This window comes from Penicillium hordei, assembly GCF_028827395.1.
Source record: "Penicillium hordei strain IBT 12815 chromosome Unknown utg000005l_segment0_segment0, whole genome shotgun sequence".
In the NCBI taxonomy this organism is placed as follows: Eukaryota; Fungi; Ascomycota; class Eurotiomycetes; order Eurotiales; family Aspergillaceae; genus Penicillium; species Penicillium hordei.
The window spans coordinates 4,019,724-4,033,979 of record NW_026623146.1 but is presented as its reverse complement, the minus strand read 5'-3'; the positions used below and the strand labels follow the sequence as shown (position 1 = coordinate 4,033,979).

At 47.0% G+C, this 14,256-nt stretch overlaps 5 protein-coding genes across 5 annotated transcripts; 3 read left to right on the top strand and 2 right to left on the bottom strand.

Moving 5' to 3' along the window:
- Positions 1–731: 731 nt before the first annotated feature.
- On the top strand, positions 732–1,074 carry N7537_010360 (uncharacterized protein; the record flags this gene model as incomplete). The annotated part of the gene is made up of 3 exons (XM_056901414.1): positions 732–817; positions 879–912; positions 970–1,074. 3 exons carry the CDS (start codon positions 732–734, stop codon positions 1,072–1,074), a joined length of 225 nt encoding a protein of 74 aa, XP_056750082.1.
- Positions 1,075–4,012: 2,938 nt separating this feature from the next.
- On the bottom strand, positions 4,013–4,783 carry N7537_010359 (uncharacterized protein; the record flags this gene model as incomplete). Its single annotated transcript, XM_056901413.1, has 1 exon — positions 4,013–4,783. One exon carries the CDS (start codon positions 4,781–4,783, stop codon positions 4,013–4,015), a length of 771 nt encoding a protein of 256 aa, XP_056750081.1.
- Positions 4,784–8,607: 3,824 nt separating this feature from the next.
- Positions 8,608–9,964, bottom strand: N7537_010358 (uncharacterized protein; the record flags this gene model as incomplete). Its single annotated transcript, XM_056901412.1, has 3 exons — positions 8,608–8,649; positions 9,610–9,719; positions 9,790–9,964. 3 exons carry the CDS (start codon positions 9,962–9,964, stop codon positions 8,608–8,610), a joined length of 327 nt encoding a protein of 108 aa, XP_056750080.1.
- A 335-nt stretch (positions 9,965–10,299) lies between these two features.
- On the top strand, positions 10,300–12,579 carry N7537_010357 (uncharacterized protein; the record flags this gene model as incomplete). The annotated part of the gene is made up of 2 exons (XM_056901411.1): positions 10,300–10,457; positions 10,510–12,579. The coding sequence occupies exons 1-2, from the start codon at positions 10,350–10,352 to the stop codon at positions 12,577–12,579; spliced, it is 2,178 nt and encodes a 725-aa protein (XP_056750079.1). The 5' UTR covers positions 10,300–10,349.
- An 828-nt stretch (positions 12,580–13,407) lies between these two features.
- Positions 13,408–14,086, top strand: N7537_010356 (uncharacterized protein; the record flags this gene model as incomplete). Its single annotated transcript, XM_056901410.1, has 3 exons — positions 13,408–13,530; positions 13,576–13,691; positions 13,756–14,086. The coding sequence occupies 3 exons, from the start codon at positions 13,408–13,410 to the stop codon at positions 14,084–14,086; spliced, it is 570 nt and encodes a 189-aa protein (XP_056750078.1).
- Positions 14,087–14,256: the final 170 nt, after the last annotated feature.

The window sequence follows — 14,256 nt, the reverse complement described above, 5'->3', positions numbered from 1 at the left end:
CGCCAAGAAGTAGCAGAGTAAATCTAGCATGTACAACACATTACATAGAAGTATTTGTCTCCAGAGATAGGACAGGAGATAGCAACCTTGGAAGGTTTGCGGCCCACCGCTCCACATTTACTCGCTTCCCTGAACATCTCGGCCCAATTCACTGAAACAGGGACAAATGCCGTACAAGCCTACGACATACAAAAGCAGTAAAGCCAAGGGTTTTGTCCAAGACCTTGGACTAATATGTCTTCACGAATCTTGCATATCACGCTATATTTTCGTATTTATCCGCCTCCGAAGATCGTCCACTTCCCCGCTAGTCGGCCTGTGGGTCTCCAGCTATCCAATGATACATGGAATAAGGCATAAGCACTGGGGCTGTCGCCGCAAGCCATGGATCGTCGGTTCGCGACTATCAAAGGCCTTGGTGGCCTGATAATCTTGCAGCGTTCTAACTGGTTGAAGTTGCCGCTCTCGGTCCGCCGGACCAGTCACAGACATGGCTGGTTATCGTATCCCTCAGTCCCGAAGTTTTATACCCCAAATCCGTTACATAACGCTACTCCGTACTCGCTTCCCCCGCGGGGAGACAACGGTAGCGGAGAAGTAAATTGGGAATATGAATTGATATTCGAAAATCTGTCGTCATGTGGTTTCAGCCGGGTCCTGCTTAAGATCCCTGTTTTTCCTTGTCTGATTTCTTTCTTTTCATCACTTGTTGCCTGTGGTACATCCTCGGCATGGACAAAGGAGAATACAATAGCGATGATGCTCAGCTGGCCCAGACGGGCCATAAGTTTGAGCTGAAGCGAAACTTCTCGCTGATGTATGTGCTACAATTGAACCACATTCCTGGATTGTGCTAACCTCTCTGTTCGTTCTTGAAGCTCAATGCTGGGTCTTGCTTTTGCCATTCTAAATGTATGTGATGCGATCGAAAGCTTACCAGATTCCATAAGAATCAACGATTAACACTAGGCAGTCACTGGCCAAACAATATTCTACCTGACATTTCTCTTCGCGGAGCTGCCCTCTCAGCTTATATCGAAATGGGTTGGCCCCGATCGCTGGATTCCCGTGTAAATGATAAGCTGGAGTCTCATCGCCGTATAACAGGCATTTATCTAGAACAAAAGCGGGTTCTTCGCGACCCGTGCTATGCTCGGTCTTCTCGAGGACGGCCTCATTCTAGACACCATCCTCTTCCTATCATTCTAGTACAAGTCTAAGGAATTGACTATCCGGCTTAGCTACTTCTAGGTGATATATAAAGTAACCGCAATTATCAGCGTTTTTCTTGCCTTTAGCTTCCTCTATATTCGCTAATCGGATGGTACCGGTGGCTGGCGATACCTATTTGTCCTAGAAGGCTTGATCACCGGTTTGATCGGTATTGTCGCTGTATTCTAGATACCGCCCTCGCTAACGCAGACCGCGGGCCGGTTCTGCGGTAAGAATGGCTGGTTCAATAAGTACGAAGAGAAAATTATAGTTAATAGCGTGCTACGCGATAACCCGAGTAAGGGTTCTATACACAATCGTCAGACTGTTACGCCTAGGCTACTCTAGTAGGCACTGAAGGACTACGATATATAGCTTATCTATCTACTCGACCTTATTTAGATAATCCCTAATACGCCGGCTACGTCGTATATTAGTCTAGAACTAAAGTCGCTCGGTTTTAGCACTTTTAATACGAACCTACTTACTATCCCGGCCTATATCATTTTTATTGTAAATCTGCTAGTGTGGACTTGGGTGTCTGAGCGGTTTAATCAACGGCTGCTACTTGGTGTCGGTGCTGAGCTTTGGGCTCTGATTCTGTTGATTGCATTGGAGACTATTTCTGAAGATGCTAGTGCTTGGGTGCGTTGGGTTCTGCTGATCATGCTGATTGGCATGCCCTACGTACACGCTATCATTGTTGCGATTACATCGCGCAATGCAGGCTCTGTGAGGACGCGAACGGTTGCTACTGCTGTGTACAACATGATGGTGCAGGTCACCATCAATAGAAACTGAGGCAGAGGGGGTCTACAGAGAAGAGAGAGAGGGAGAGAGAGAGAGAAGTGAGAGATGGAAAGTGGAGGGTGCACCCCACCACAATCGTTATGTGGATATCTCTTATGTATGGGTTCAGATGGGTTTGGATTTGTGGGATCTACGGAGGATTACAGGAATGGGCTGATTCCACTCTTTACAATTAGCATCTGTATACCCTGGGAGAGATCCCGCTCGGCGTTTGGCTTCGAGTTCTTGCTTCAGCTGGATGAAGCGCCTGCATAGTCATACGCAACTAGTTAGACTGAAACAGGTTAATTGAACTTTGATTGATTGATTGATTGATTGATCAATTGTTGAGGTGTGCAAGGGGGCTGAGATTGAGTGGTGCGACACCATACAGACTGCTCTCAGCAAAACAGAGTTGACGGGCAGCTGTTCCAACGTAGGTTGTTGCTGACCACCTTGATGAACCACAAGCCTGATAATGATCTCCAATACAGCAATATACCGACCCCAAAACCGGATGGAATTTATTTCCTATCCTTTCAGCTCATTGAATTTCTGGGTAGGCACGCGGTTTCCTACAATGAAGCACTGGGAATATGGGTAGTCGTTACAATTAGCCGCCTGGGACCAGACGCTTAATGCACAATGTCAGCGGGTTTGGTTCTGAGCGCCCCTTTCTTTTGTTGTGCTACATACACTATGGTTCGGGTTAGATCTCTTTTAGCCCCTCCCCTTACCACCAACCCCCATATAGCAGTCGACTTTATTACACAAAAGCTGGAAGGCAAGGCTTTTCTGATGTCCAATTCACCGGCCTCGGCGAGTGCTGACCTAGACATAGCAAGCCTGCAAGAAGATCCAATTTACGTTTGAACAGATGATCGATCGTCCTGTTTATCCTTGGGTAGGAAGATCTATCACCCATCGTTTATTGGCCAGCTCGTAGAATAAACGGTTAGTCTAACATCGCTATCTTAAACACAATCGAAATGAACAATGTGGATCTTGAAGGAACATATTGTTCATGTGCGCTCGGTGTTTGATCTATTACGTAATGGGTTGGATCAACCAGCGCGCTAAATTTTCTCCTTGGCCATCCGATTTGAGTTTGAGTTGTTTATTCGGACTCAGGCTGGACAGGAATTGAACATCAATGTAGTGGACATTGTTAAATTTGAAAAGAGCTTATTCAATTCCGTTGAACAAGTCTAGGATATACATCTCTATTGGACAAGTTGCGCCAGGTTCAGGCTGTGGTTATTGCTCGTGCGCTGCGGTTACACAATTGTCCGGACAGCTGTCTGTTTTTTTGGGGCAGGCATATTGCACGAAACTTCACGTTACGTAGTTGATAAACGGAACTTGACTTTCAAAATGACTGAGAGTAGAGAGCGGATGTTGGCCGAAATGAACACCCTTAAAATTATCTCTGCCCCTAAATAAACACAGATCTTCGTTCTCGTTCAATTTAGCAAGTTGGTTATTTGAATCAATATACGGACAGATCGGCGCCAAGCCCGGTCTTGGCCACTATTGTTTAAATTTTAGCACACAGATCTATTCCTCTTGATGCCACTCAACTTTCTACGGTAATAGAAGTAATTATGAGGCTCGGTTTCCATTCTCGAATCTTGCAAACAGACAGTGTTTGGCAGAGTGCTCCACTTATTCTCTTTGAACAGGACATTATGCGTTTACTACATTTCTCAAGTCTATCGAACGTACCATTGCCCTCATCTAGAGCGGCCGGATTTTGCATTGCCGTGAGGGTGACCCAGGGCAATCCAGTGTTCAATGTACACAGATTGTTATCCAGCTAGTTGAATAGGTGCAGTTCGAGGTCGGATAGTCCGTGACTTTTTTGCTGCCTGCTCTCTATATGTATGGCTGGCAGAAAGTGTTTCTAGTCTGCGATCGCAGCTAATATTGTCTTCGCAAGAGATATTGAGAATCCTAACACTAAGATCTGCTTGTCAAAGTAGCATCATATCTCATAAACACCTCACTCTCTTTACCCCGACCATAAGTTCGTCCATCTCATAAACCAGTCTCGGGCATAGCGGTCTAGAATTCTGTTTTCGACAATACTCAAGCCATTACGTAGAGTCACGCTGTCTCGTTCAGCCTTGGCCGTAGCAAACTCCCTCGTCCACTTCTGCCGAGTGAGAGACTCATCACCATACATCTCCTCGAAGTGATCGATCAGTTTGACTGCCGGGTTGACATTCTCCTCGCCTCGTGCCTCACTCTCGCGTAGCGACTGGAGCCAGTCTACAAACGGCAGGGTCTGGAATTGAAATCCACTTCGCTTGAGGGTCGCCAGAAGCTCAGACCAAGGGAACGCGCGCGGGTTGTACATGTTGTAGATAGAGTCATCCACATAGGCCACTCCTGAGGAGCTCGACGCGCGGTTTTGTCCGACATCGCGGTCAGGCGCAGAGCATGATTCCGCCAACTCAAGCACTACTGAAGCCAGCTTGTCCACCGGGAGCCACGAGCAATCCTGGTGTAGGTCAGGCAGGGCTCTCAGGGTCAGTGCCGATCGTATTATCAGAGGGATCGCCTCGGAGTCATTCCACAGTCCTTTCATAGAATGCCCCGAAACTTGACCAATTCTGAGAGAATATGTCCTTGATCCTGCTTGGCGTGCAAGGCTTATCATCTTTTCTCCTACCAGCTTGAACTGGCCGTAGCCCATCAGCGCGCTGTCGAGCTCGAGCGGCTCTTCTTGGATCATTGCGGGGGAGCCGCGCAGCGCCGTCGATATAGAAGAGCAGAACATCAGGGCCGCAGGCTCGAGTCTTCGGACCGAAAGCGAAAACTCAATGAGGTGGTATTGTCCCCGGATGTGCGGCTCGAATCAGGCGAGGGGCGATTCCCCTCCGGAGAAGTCAAACCGCCTGCCCTGAGGCACTAATCTGGTGTTGGCGTGGGCCGTATCGTAAATGTAGGGGTCCAATCAATGGTACTCAACTCTCTGTATTTCTGTATCAGCTCTCCTTACAATTTATATGGAGCCTTGATTATAACATTAATTACAAAAACATGTAGGATTAATAAATCCTCCGGTATGCCGGTCGTCATACTCCGACATCTGAGAATGGCCTTATATCTGGTTATATTGTAACAGAAGCCTAATATAGAGAGGACTCGACGCTACCACTATATAGTTTTGCCTATCTCGGCTAGAGCTAGTAGCTCTATCTCTATAGTCGACGTAGTTACCGTCTTCTACTTAGGTGATTTCTAATCAATTAGGCCCCTATATAGCTTATTGACAGAAAACTGGTGTACGAACAATGTATGGTATATCTGACCAATGTTGACAACTCTAACTAACGTATTTCACATGCGAGCTGGCCACACAAACGAGCTGGCCACCCCACTTGACTTACGAATTTCAAATATAAATATGTCAACCAAAACTCCATTAAATTAAATACACTAAAATGATCTATTCTCTGGGCATGCATTTCTTTTATGACCCTGGTTTTTGCATAACCCGCATGTTGGTAATGCTCTCGTTCGTGGCTGTAAAGGTGGCGAGAGCCGTCTCTGCCGGCGGGGGGGAGGCGCTTCAATTGCTTCCACCGGCTCAGTAATCAATTGAGAAGCTTCTTGGACTGTTAAGCCTTCTTCAGCGGGTATCTGCCTCCGGGACCTAGTACGCTTTTGCTTCTGCTTCTCGTTGGCGGCGCGTAATTCCTTGTTTTCGTTGGCGAGTAAGATAGCACCTTGCATTGTAAGACGGAAGCCTTTGACAAGCTGGTTTAATGCACGATCTGACGGGCTAGGCGGGCTTCGAGATCTTGTACGAAGTAAAGCTTTAATTGATGAAGCCTGTCGACGTAGTTCTTTCTCTGTAAAGGGGGTTTTTGGGGTGAAATTCCGGCTCGATTCACTACCCCGGCTAGCTGGGGGGTCGGGGTTCGAAGCCGGATATTGAGCTTTGAGATTACTCGGTCGGGTCGAAATGGTACTAAACCGGCTGCTGTGAAGCTATTTTTAATCGTCTCCTATTTAAGGGCTTCAACATCGATATGGTTGATCTGGTTCCGCATCTTAGTTTCAACCATCCGACCGTACGCACGTTTTAACACAGCGAAACAACCAATATCAAGAGGTTGTAAAAGATGAGATGAATGCGCTGGCATACAGATTGGTATGACTTTATTTTGCTCACAGAGTTCATCAAATTTAGGTGTTAAATGACTTCCATGGCCGTCGAGTATCAAAAGTCGATACCCCCCCTTCGTACGTAAAGAAGTAGTCGGAATAAAGAGCTTTTCAAGCCAACAAAGGCTAATTTCATCGGAGGCCCAGCCGTTAGGACTAACTTCTAAGCGCCAATCCTCCGGGAGGCCGTCGAACCATGATTTAATAAAGACTTTGCCTTTAAAAATCATACACGGAGGAAGGGCCCAGCCAGAAGCATTCGTACACTCAATAACAGTCACCCACTCTCGATTTCCAGGTTGTAAAACCGGCCGCCGACCGTAGTATTCACTCCTTATAATAACCTTCGTAGTTGCAGTTAATCCTATTGCAAACCGGTCTCGTCAAAGTTATAGATATCGTCGGGGTCGATTCCAAATTGAAGGATTGTCTTTTGAACTAAATCAAACCACTCCCTAATGATTTTAGGGTCTTCACATTTCGCACGCTCGTAATTATATCGTTTTGAGAATCGGGAAGAGAGGAGAGGACGCCTTTTAACGAAGTTCGTAACCCAATTTTCGCCGACCGAAAGAACCGGGGTAGTTCCACGCTTTTGAAGAAGAAGATCTGCCATTTCTCGTACCATAGAGGGCCGGGGGGCTGCTCCACGTAGATCCATAGAGAGAATCCATTTTTCAAGAGATTCCTCTTCGATTCCAGTCAATTTAGATGAATTAGCGTGTAAATTCGCGCGGTTTTGTATACCATTAAGCCAGGTAGAAAGGGTAGATCTTGGAATATTAAAACGGCGCGCCACTTCACGAATTGAAGAGATTTCTTGATTCTTAAAAGCCTGGATAGCTAGTAAGATCCTACCCTCTTGCTCTGTTAAATTTTTAGAGCTTCGGGAGCGTATTGGTGGCATAGTGGGTGGTTGAAGAAGCAGTGGTTAAATTAATTGACGCGTTTTAGGTGGGGTGGCCAGCTCGCTTGTGTGGCCAGCTCGCATGTGAAATACGTTAACTAAAATGACAAAACCCGCCATTTCAACAATCTGTGCGGACAATGATGACTAACTGTAATATGCACTTTTATATGGTATGCCTGGTACCTCATGTCACATGATGTTTCCGGTATATTACCTGGTTTCTACCATGTATTCGGACTTAATATTCGATACTTATAAATATAACCCTCGGAGCTTTTCCTATCCTTATTATCTCTAAACGATATATCGCTTATAAATTCAATTGATTTTATAGCTAGCTAGAAACTTAGTTTAGGATTTAAACTAAGGTTTTTATTATATCGATCTTAATAATTTCTCTCTCTAGAACTATACTGTTATGGACCTATCAGGTACCAACCGGACCAGATGCTTCACCACACGAATAGGCCATCGAGAGCCAACGGATCGAGATCACGTGACAACCCGCAAAGCAGCCGGTTCCAGCCTCTCATTTGCCGTGTCAAGGAATACTACAATTAAGGATGACACGGTGAATGGGAGGCCAGAAACGGCCGCTTTTGACGCCGTTTTAGGCCGCTCGCTCATCGTGATCGGTCTTGGCGTCACGTGTATTAAAGCCCACGCACGACCCGTTTACTGCCACCTGTGCTTCGGGTTCGCCGTGCCTGGTGCCTGGGCCCATTGATTCTGTTCAAGTTTTGTATAGCAAACAAGGAACTGCGCTTATTGCTGCTGTTACCGATGTTCACTAGTGTCCTTCCTGTGTATAGGTCATTGTAAATGCCAGAAAGCTAAGCCATCCAGGCAACTCTGGTGCCACGTGACCGTATCGAATATTCGGTAAGATCATATGAGTTCTCTCGTTAAAGGCTAGCACGATCTTGGGGGTCAACACGTGACCATGCCGAATTATATGAGCTGTTGTTCACTTACCCTCAACATAATGGAATAGCGTTCTCTATTGGCCTTGGGTTGCTATTCTAGGAGTAAGGCGCAGGAAGTGTAATGCGTGGTTGGTCTACTACTCGAAAGTTCTAGAAGCCTTCGCGAGCCATATAATGATCGTCGTCAGTTTCAGTTAAGGTGAATCGCAAGAATGATTGAAGGGTTCTGAGTGACGTTTCGAACGAAGAACATCCAGGGGAACAAAAAAGTGAGGTTCTTGCTTGGCGGAAGGTGGTCGCCGGGTAATAATTCAGCCGGTCCGAAACTGAGCATTGCACTCCATACAGTAGTTGCGCCTATAGACTTGCAAACTGAGTGCAGCGCAACACCACACCTTATTTGTTTGTGAGGGCCGAGATAGTTGAGGGAGCGCTGTCACGACCTACCGTTGATTCTCAATTAATTGATAACAGTCTCTTGATCAGATTAAATGAACTGGCCCAGGAGACATAAAGACCTGTCTAATTCTAAGTCCAACAAAGGTTAGCGGGAAAACGGAGTTGGTCATACTGTAGCAGTTAAAATTCAAATGTTTAAAACATGAGGCCGTTGAAAGTGGTGAGACGCTTTTCTCTCTGTAGAAAAGTCAGGTTGATCGAATAGGATTGGTTAAACAACATCACCTTCTCCACCTTGATATAAGGTCCGTGCATTTTCCAAATATTCTCGCAATCCCCAAGTCTCAGGCCCGAAATTAGTTCAGCCTTGTTGCAAGGACCACCTCCGCTCCATTCCGAGCCTTCGGGGGAGGCCGGAGAACTTGAACTTACTATCCTCTCGTGGTTCACTAGTTATACAACGAACGCATTATCAATGTGAATGTCTGCTTGCTTCCCTCGAAACTTTTCCCACCGTATAGATAGGCCCTGGAAGCGTAATAAAACTTGGTTTGATAGATGAATGCAACCTCCGGCTTCATCTCGGTTATAGAATTTGTGAAATCTAGTCATGGTAAAAAACCACGCAGACATAGTATGAGCTGGAGAACTAGGATTGTCAAAATACGGTTAGCGTATCTCTACTCTCGTTGAGAGTGCCACTAGACCAAAACAGGCAGTGTAGTGTCTGTTATCCCTGTCAGTCACCGCTGTTTCCTACCATGATTCTACCGCACCAAAAATTCCGTCTACAATACATATAACTATTATTCAGTGTACCATCTATTAAATTCAGTAATAGCCTACACCCAATGTGGCACACTCTCTCTCTGATAAACATTCTCGGATACTAAAGTCAAGTTGCTGCCAGGCCTCTTTCGTAGAACAGATATGAACACAAGAGGGTGCTGTGGGTGCGTTGAATAGGGTATTCCCATAGAATTGCTCTCCCGTGACTTGAAGTGGCAGGACGACTGGGCACTGAACTACAAAACGCCGACGGCCCATTACCAGTCACTGTTATTCCAGCACGTCGTCGCGGCCAACACACGTGGTCACCACAAAATCGACAGCTAGAGGACACCCGGCCACCGGGAGAGAGCCGGCCAATGCAACACCCCCAACATCATGAAACGCCCTCCAACCGTCCTAACTTACCTGTGCGGGTGATTTCCTCTCGACCACAAGCGTCTGCTCCATGGACGGAGGCAGACGTAGAGCGAGGAGGTGGAGACTATGTCCTACACTATGAACCGGAAGCTGCGGCGCTAGTCAACGAGGATATCAGTCATTTGGATCGTAATGATCGCAATGATCATGTCATAGATTACGACTAACAAAGTTGGACGGATACGACATACTCGGAAGAAAGAAACGATGTGTCAGCGGAACAGACTAGGGCCACCCGATGCCGAATCCCACCCTGAGCACGGACCTTCCAGCGAACAGCATGGCGCTTCATAGAACGCCACTTTTGGGCATAGCGTGTGTGAGATGCCACATGATTGGGCATGGTTAATTGAGGGTGAGCAGATCAGCCCCTGACAGGCAGTCATTTTTGGTCATTTTTGGTCATTTTCATTGGAATTGAAGTATACGGATTTGATATTTGCTGGAAAGGTGTAGAATCTCAACATCTTAGAAAGATACCCATTATAATTTTGAGACTGAATATAATACTATATTGCATATCCCAGGCCTATGTAACTACTTTGTCTGTATAGGCTACTTTTAGTACTTTTAGTTGACAATCAACGATCTCTGCTTGGCTCCTAGTGGCTTACCAAGAGGCTTACAAAAGTGGAGACGAAATTTCACCGGGAAAGTCACCATCCCGTTGCCCTTTTTCCCCATACCCTTTGTATTTTTATGTGATACCTTACATTAAATGTCGCATCATGGCGATCATCAATAGAAATATGTTCGGAGCGAGTATAACTGAACCACCTGGAGGTGCCCAGTTGATGGTTGTGCCGTTGAATCTCATCGCGGAGATTGTGTCACATGTGAGAGGGAGCTCCACACATGTCGCACTTCCACATATCTAACATATCGTAGGTCGACAGCACAGGCGATCTTGCCCGGCTATGTCGAACATGTCGGGTCCTCAACTATATGGCGCTGCCACAGCTATACCGGAACCTAACGCTGACCTCCTACGACAAGATTCGTTATCGTGGTGAACAACCAGAAGGAATCGGGAGCGCCAGTCCCTTCACAATGGGATTGAATGCGATTATTACACGATCTTATGCGACCCTAGTACGATCAATAACACTACGCGGGGAATGGAAGGAAAATGAGTTGGAGGAGCATGCCCGAGTCGGCCGGGTGCCCGACGCATCGATGTTGTTGAACATCGCCGCCCGCGCTGCGATCGATCGCATGACTAATCTGGAAAGCTTCTATTGGGAATTGAACACCAAAATGCTCGACACGGTTATCACAGGCTTGACACAGCTGCCGAAGCTCACATCCCTGATGATCCGGTTTCCGTCTAGTCGTCATCCACAGCCCACTTTCGTGATTCCGGGCATGCCCCATTTGCGATGTCTGAAAATCACCCATATAGACCCGCTTTGCTACCCCGATGATATTGCGACTCTTATTTGTAAAAGTAGGAAACTGCGCGAATTGAAATTACATTGGTCGCCACGGATGCGAGATGTACACGAGCCTAGCGTCTCGTTGCATGATTACTTCCGCAAGCTGATCGCAAGTAAGCAGCCCCTGGCAGTTAAAAAGATGTCGTTCCAGAATCTATATGCCTTCCACACCGAAGATTTCAATTTCGCTTTCGATCCGACTACCGTCGAAGATGTCACATTCCTCAGTGGTGTTGATGGCTCTAGTCTGGTCAATACATTTATCGGGAGCAGCTGGCCGACAGTGCCGCCCCATGCCAAGCTCCGCATAAAATCTTTTCGACTAGATGCAGTGTCAAAACGAAACTCGGAGTTCATCGGGAATTTCTCTGGACTCGAGCGCCTATACTTTGTCAACGTCACATCGGAATCAAGTGACCTGCTCAATTGCCCACAACCCAGAGGGGGCGCGATCTCATCGGCCCTCACGCCCCCAACATCCGGACACTATTTGTCTGGTGCGCCCAGTGGAAACGCAACCAACCCCTCTATCACTTCTGCTTCTCCAGCTAGCCAGCTCAACGCTATAGCTAGCGTACGAGATCTCTACCTTTCACACATCACCACAAATCATGGCGCGACATTGCGCCACCTCCTTCTCCCATCCAAATGGCCTCTCTCCACCAAGATGACCGCGCGACTCGTCCACAGCTGTCCGAACTTGGAACAGCTCGCCCTCGCCACCGAATTCTCCAGCATGGAATCACTGGGTCTACTAATACCTTCCCTCCGGAAATTGAAAGCAATCCGACTTCTCATACCCCAATCTTCCGGACAGTCTACAATTGGACCTGCGAATTCTACACTAAAGCTATCCCCACCACGAGTTGCATTGATGTCCGATATCAAGGCGATGCAAGAGACAATCGCGAATGCGAAGACTCTTGCAGAAGTGGTAGACATCGATGACTCAATCTTGAGCAAAATGTTGAGTTATGACCTCGGAAACAAGCAAGTCTACGGAAACGTGAAGCTCATCAGCATGGGCTGGAAAGCCTGGGAACTGCGGGACTTCTACAAAGACCCCATCCCACCCGGGACCAAACAAGAATGGTCATCACGAACAAATGGCGATAATGCATCCCTGGAGATAACCACAGATAGCCCCACTCCTACGCAAGGTACCAACTCCGCTGGACTTTGCACACCATACCAGCCTGTTGTCGCCCGTAAGTCACCCGATACACAGACAACACATATACCATCTTGGTCGAATCCTCTTGGTACACGACACAGCCCCCTACCGCCATCAACATTAGGGAAACGATTACGCGATCAAGATAAGAGCGAAACTCCCAGACCACAAACCTACGGGTACATCGATAGACGCGACGAAAGTGAGGATGTTGCGGTTTTCCGCGGTGCATGCTGCCCGTACACCTTAACCGATGATGGGTTTGTGTGGAGACGGCGTGTGCGACGGGTAGGATGGGAAGTTCTGCAGAATTGGGAGGTGTGGGCGTTGGACGCGCAGGATATTTGAGATGGTTGTCATTTTGCATTGTTGCGTTACGATACAAAGGAGTTTGGCATACCAATGGGCGGTGTTGGCTTTTTACCCCAGGGTCTAGGCATTGAGGGCGGTTTTAGTTTAGAGTCAAAGCAGGCTATGTCCTGTACTCTCGTCGTTGGAAAGTATATATATACTACGTATGGGGATATCTCTCTATGGGGCTTATAGCCCTCTTATTTATAGATTGTATTTTAGACACATATGCTAATAGACGAAGAAAGGGAACTTGGTTCATTCAGACTAAGCTATAGCTGCTTTCTTAGGTGTGCAGGGATGTATGGCTCTTGTGGTGTTCAACCCTGGGTGTAAAGATGATTAACTCTCCATAGACTTTCTCATTCGAAACCGATGAGCACTCTATGATTCGTCGGCTCGATTAAACATCATGAGGCGATAGACTCTGTTCCTTGCTTGGTCACAGGCATTGCTTCAGACGGCGATTGCTAGCCACTCGAACCTACTCTACAATAAAATGCCACAACATAAAGCGATCGCGAGAATGAAATTGTTTTGGCGGAAACGTAACCAAGTTACTGAGAGCTCTAGATCAACATGCAAGCATGCAATCCAGGAAACTTGATCTGCTCTTCTAGATATGTTAGTCGTCGCAATCTCGTGAGTGATCTGCCGTCAGTAACTACGAAATAGATTCCACATTTCCAGTCTATAACTCGTAGATAACTACTTACTACTGCGATTTAAGCGACGGCCATCACATTATGTCAAGCGGAGTTCCCGCCCGATACAATAAAGCCAAGGAAATCGTGAATTGGGGAAGGCCACCTCTCCGACGGTAAAATGCATGCCTGTGTTTTCATGGCAACGGTGGCTGCCGGCTTCATGAAAACTTTCAAACTGAATGTATTGTATAATTTCGACGATAGCGTACAGCCCAGTTCTCTCCCCCGGGAGCTCGAAGAAGTAGGTGGTTCTGAGGCCTACTGTTCTTTTTTTCATGACTGACAGACTTGGCCGGAGTCCATTCAAGAGCATACTTACCAGTTGCTGACTGGCTGGCTCTTTTTCCGAAAAGTAGCGGTGGAATTTTCGAGAGTGGAAATGCCTTTGGATGGGGTCGCAACGTGAGTCCAGTTTGCCCGTAGATGAGCACACAACCGGGAAGAACATGACACTAACATAAGATAGGTTTTATGAAAGCTCTGCTGCCGAGTGTCTAATGGACTATCACCGGTTCGAACGATATCTTGCTTCTCGGGGACGACGCTTTCGACCGCTAGCCATCAATCCAGCCCAAGTAAAGTGGCCAGAGAGGTCCTTGGAGCTGGCTAGATATTGTATAGAGTCTCTATCTAAGGAGACACAGCTTCTCGAAGATTTGGAACGTTTATCTGCCCTGGCAGAAAAGCACTGCGAATTCTCGTTATCCGAAAATATCAAGTCAAAAATCCTGCGCAGGAAAGCACAGAGCCAGAAGAACTACATAGACCTGCAGCAGGTGATCCGGAACTCCGAATAGATAGTCCGCCTTTTACCATTGCTTCGATGTGATAAGTGCAGAACCTTGCGAATGTTTCCAAGAGTATAGCATCTCGTCTTTGGACCGGGAAAAAAGAGTAAACGAGGGCGTTGAAGAAGGCACCCGATTCAGTGCACACCATACCATCGGTCCAAAATCTATTGGCTATC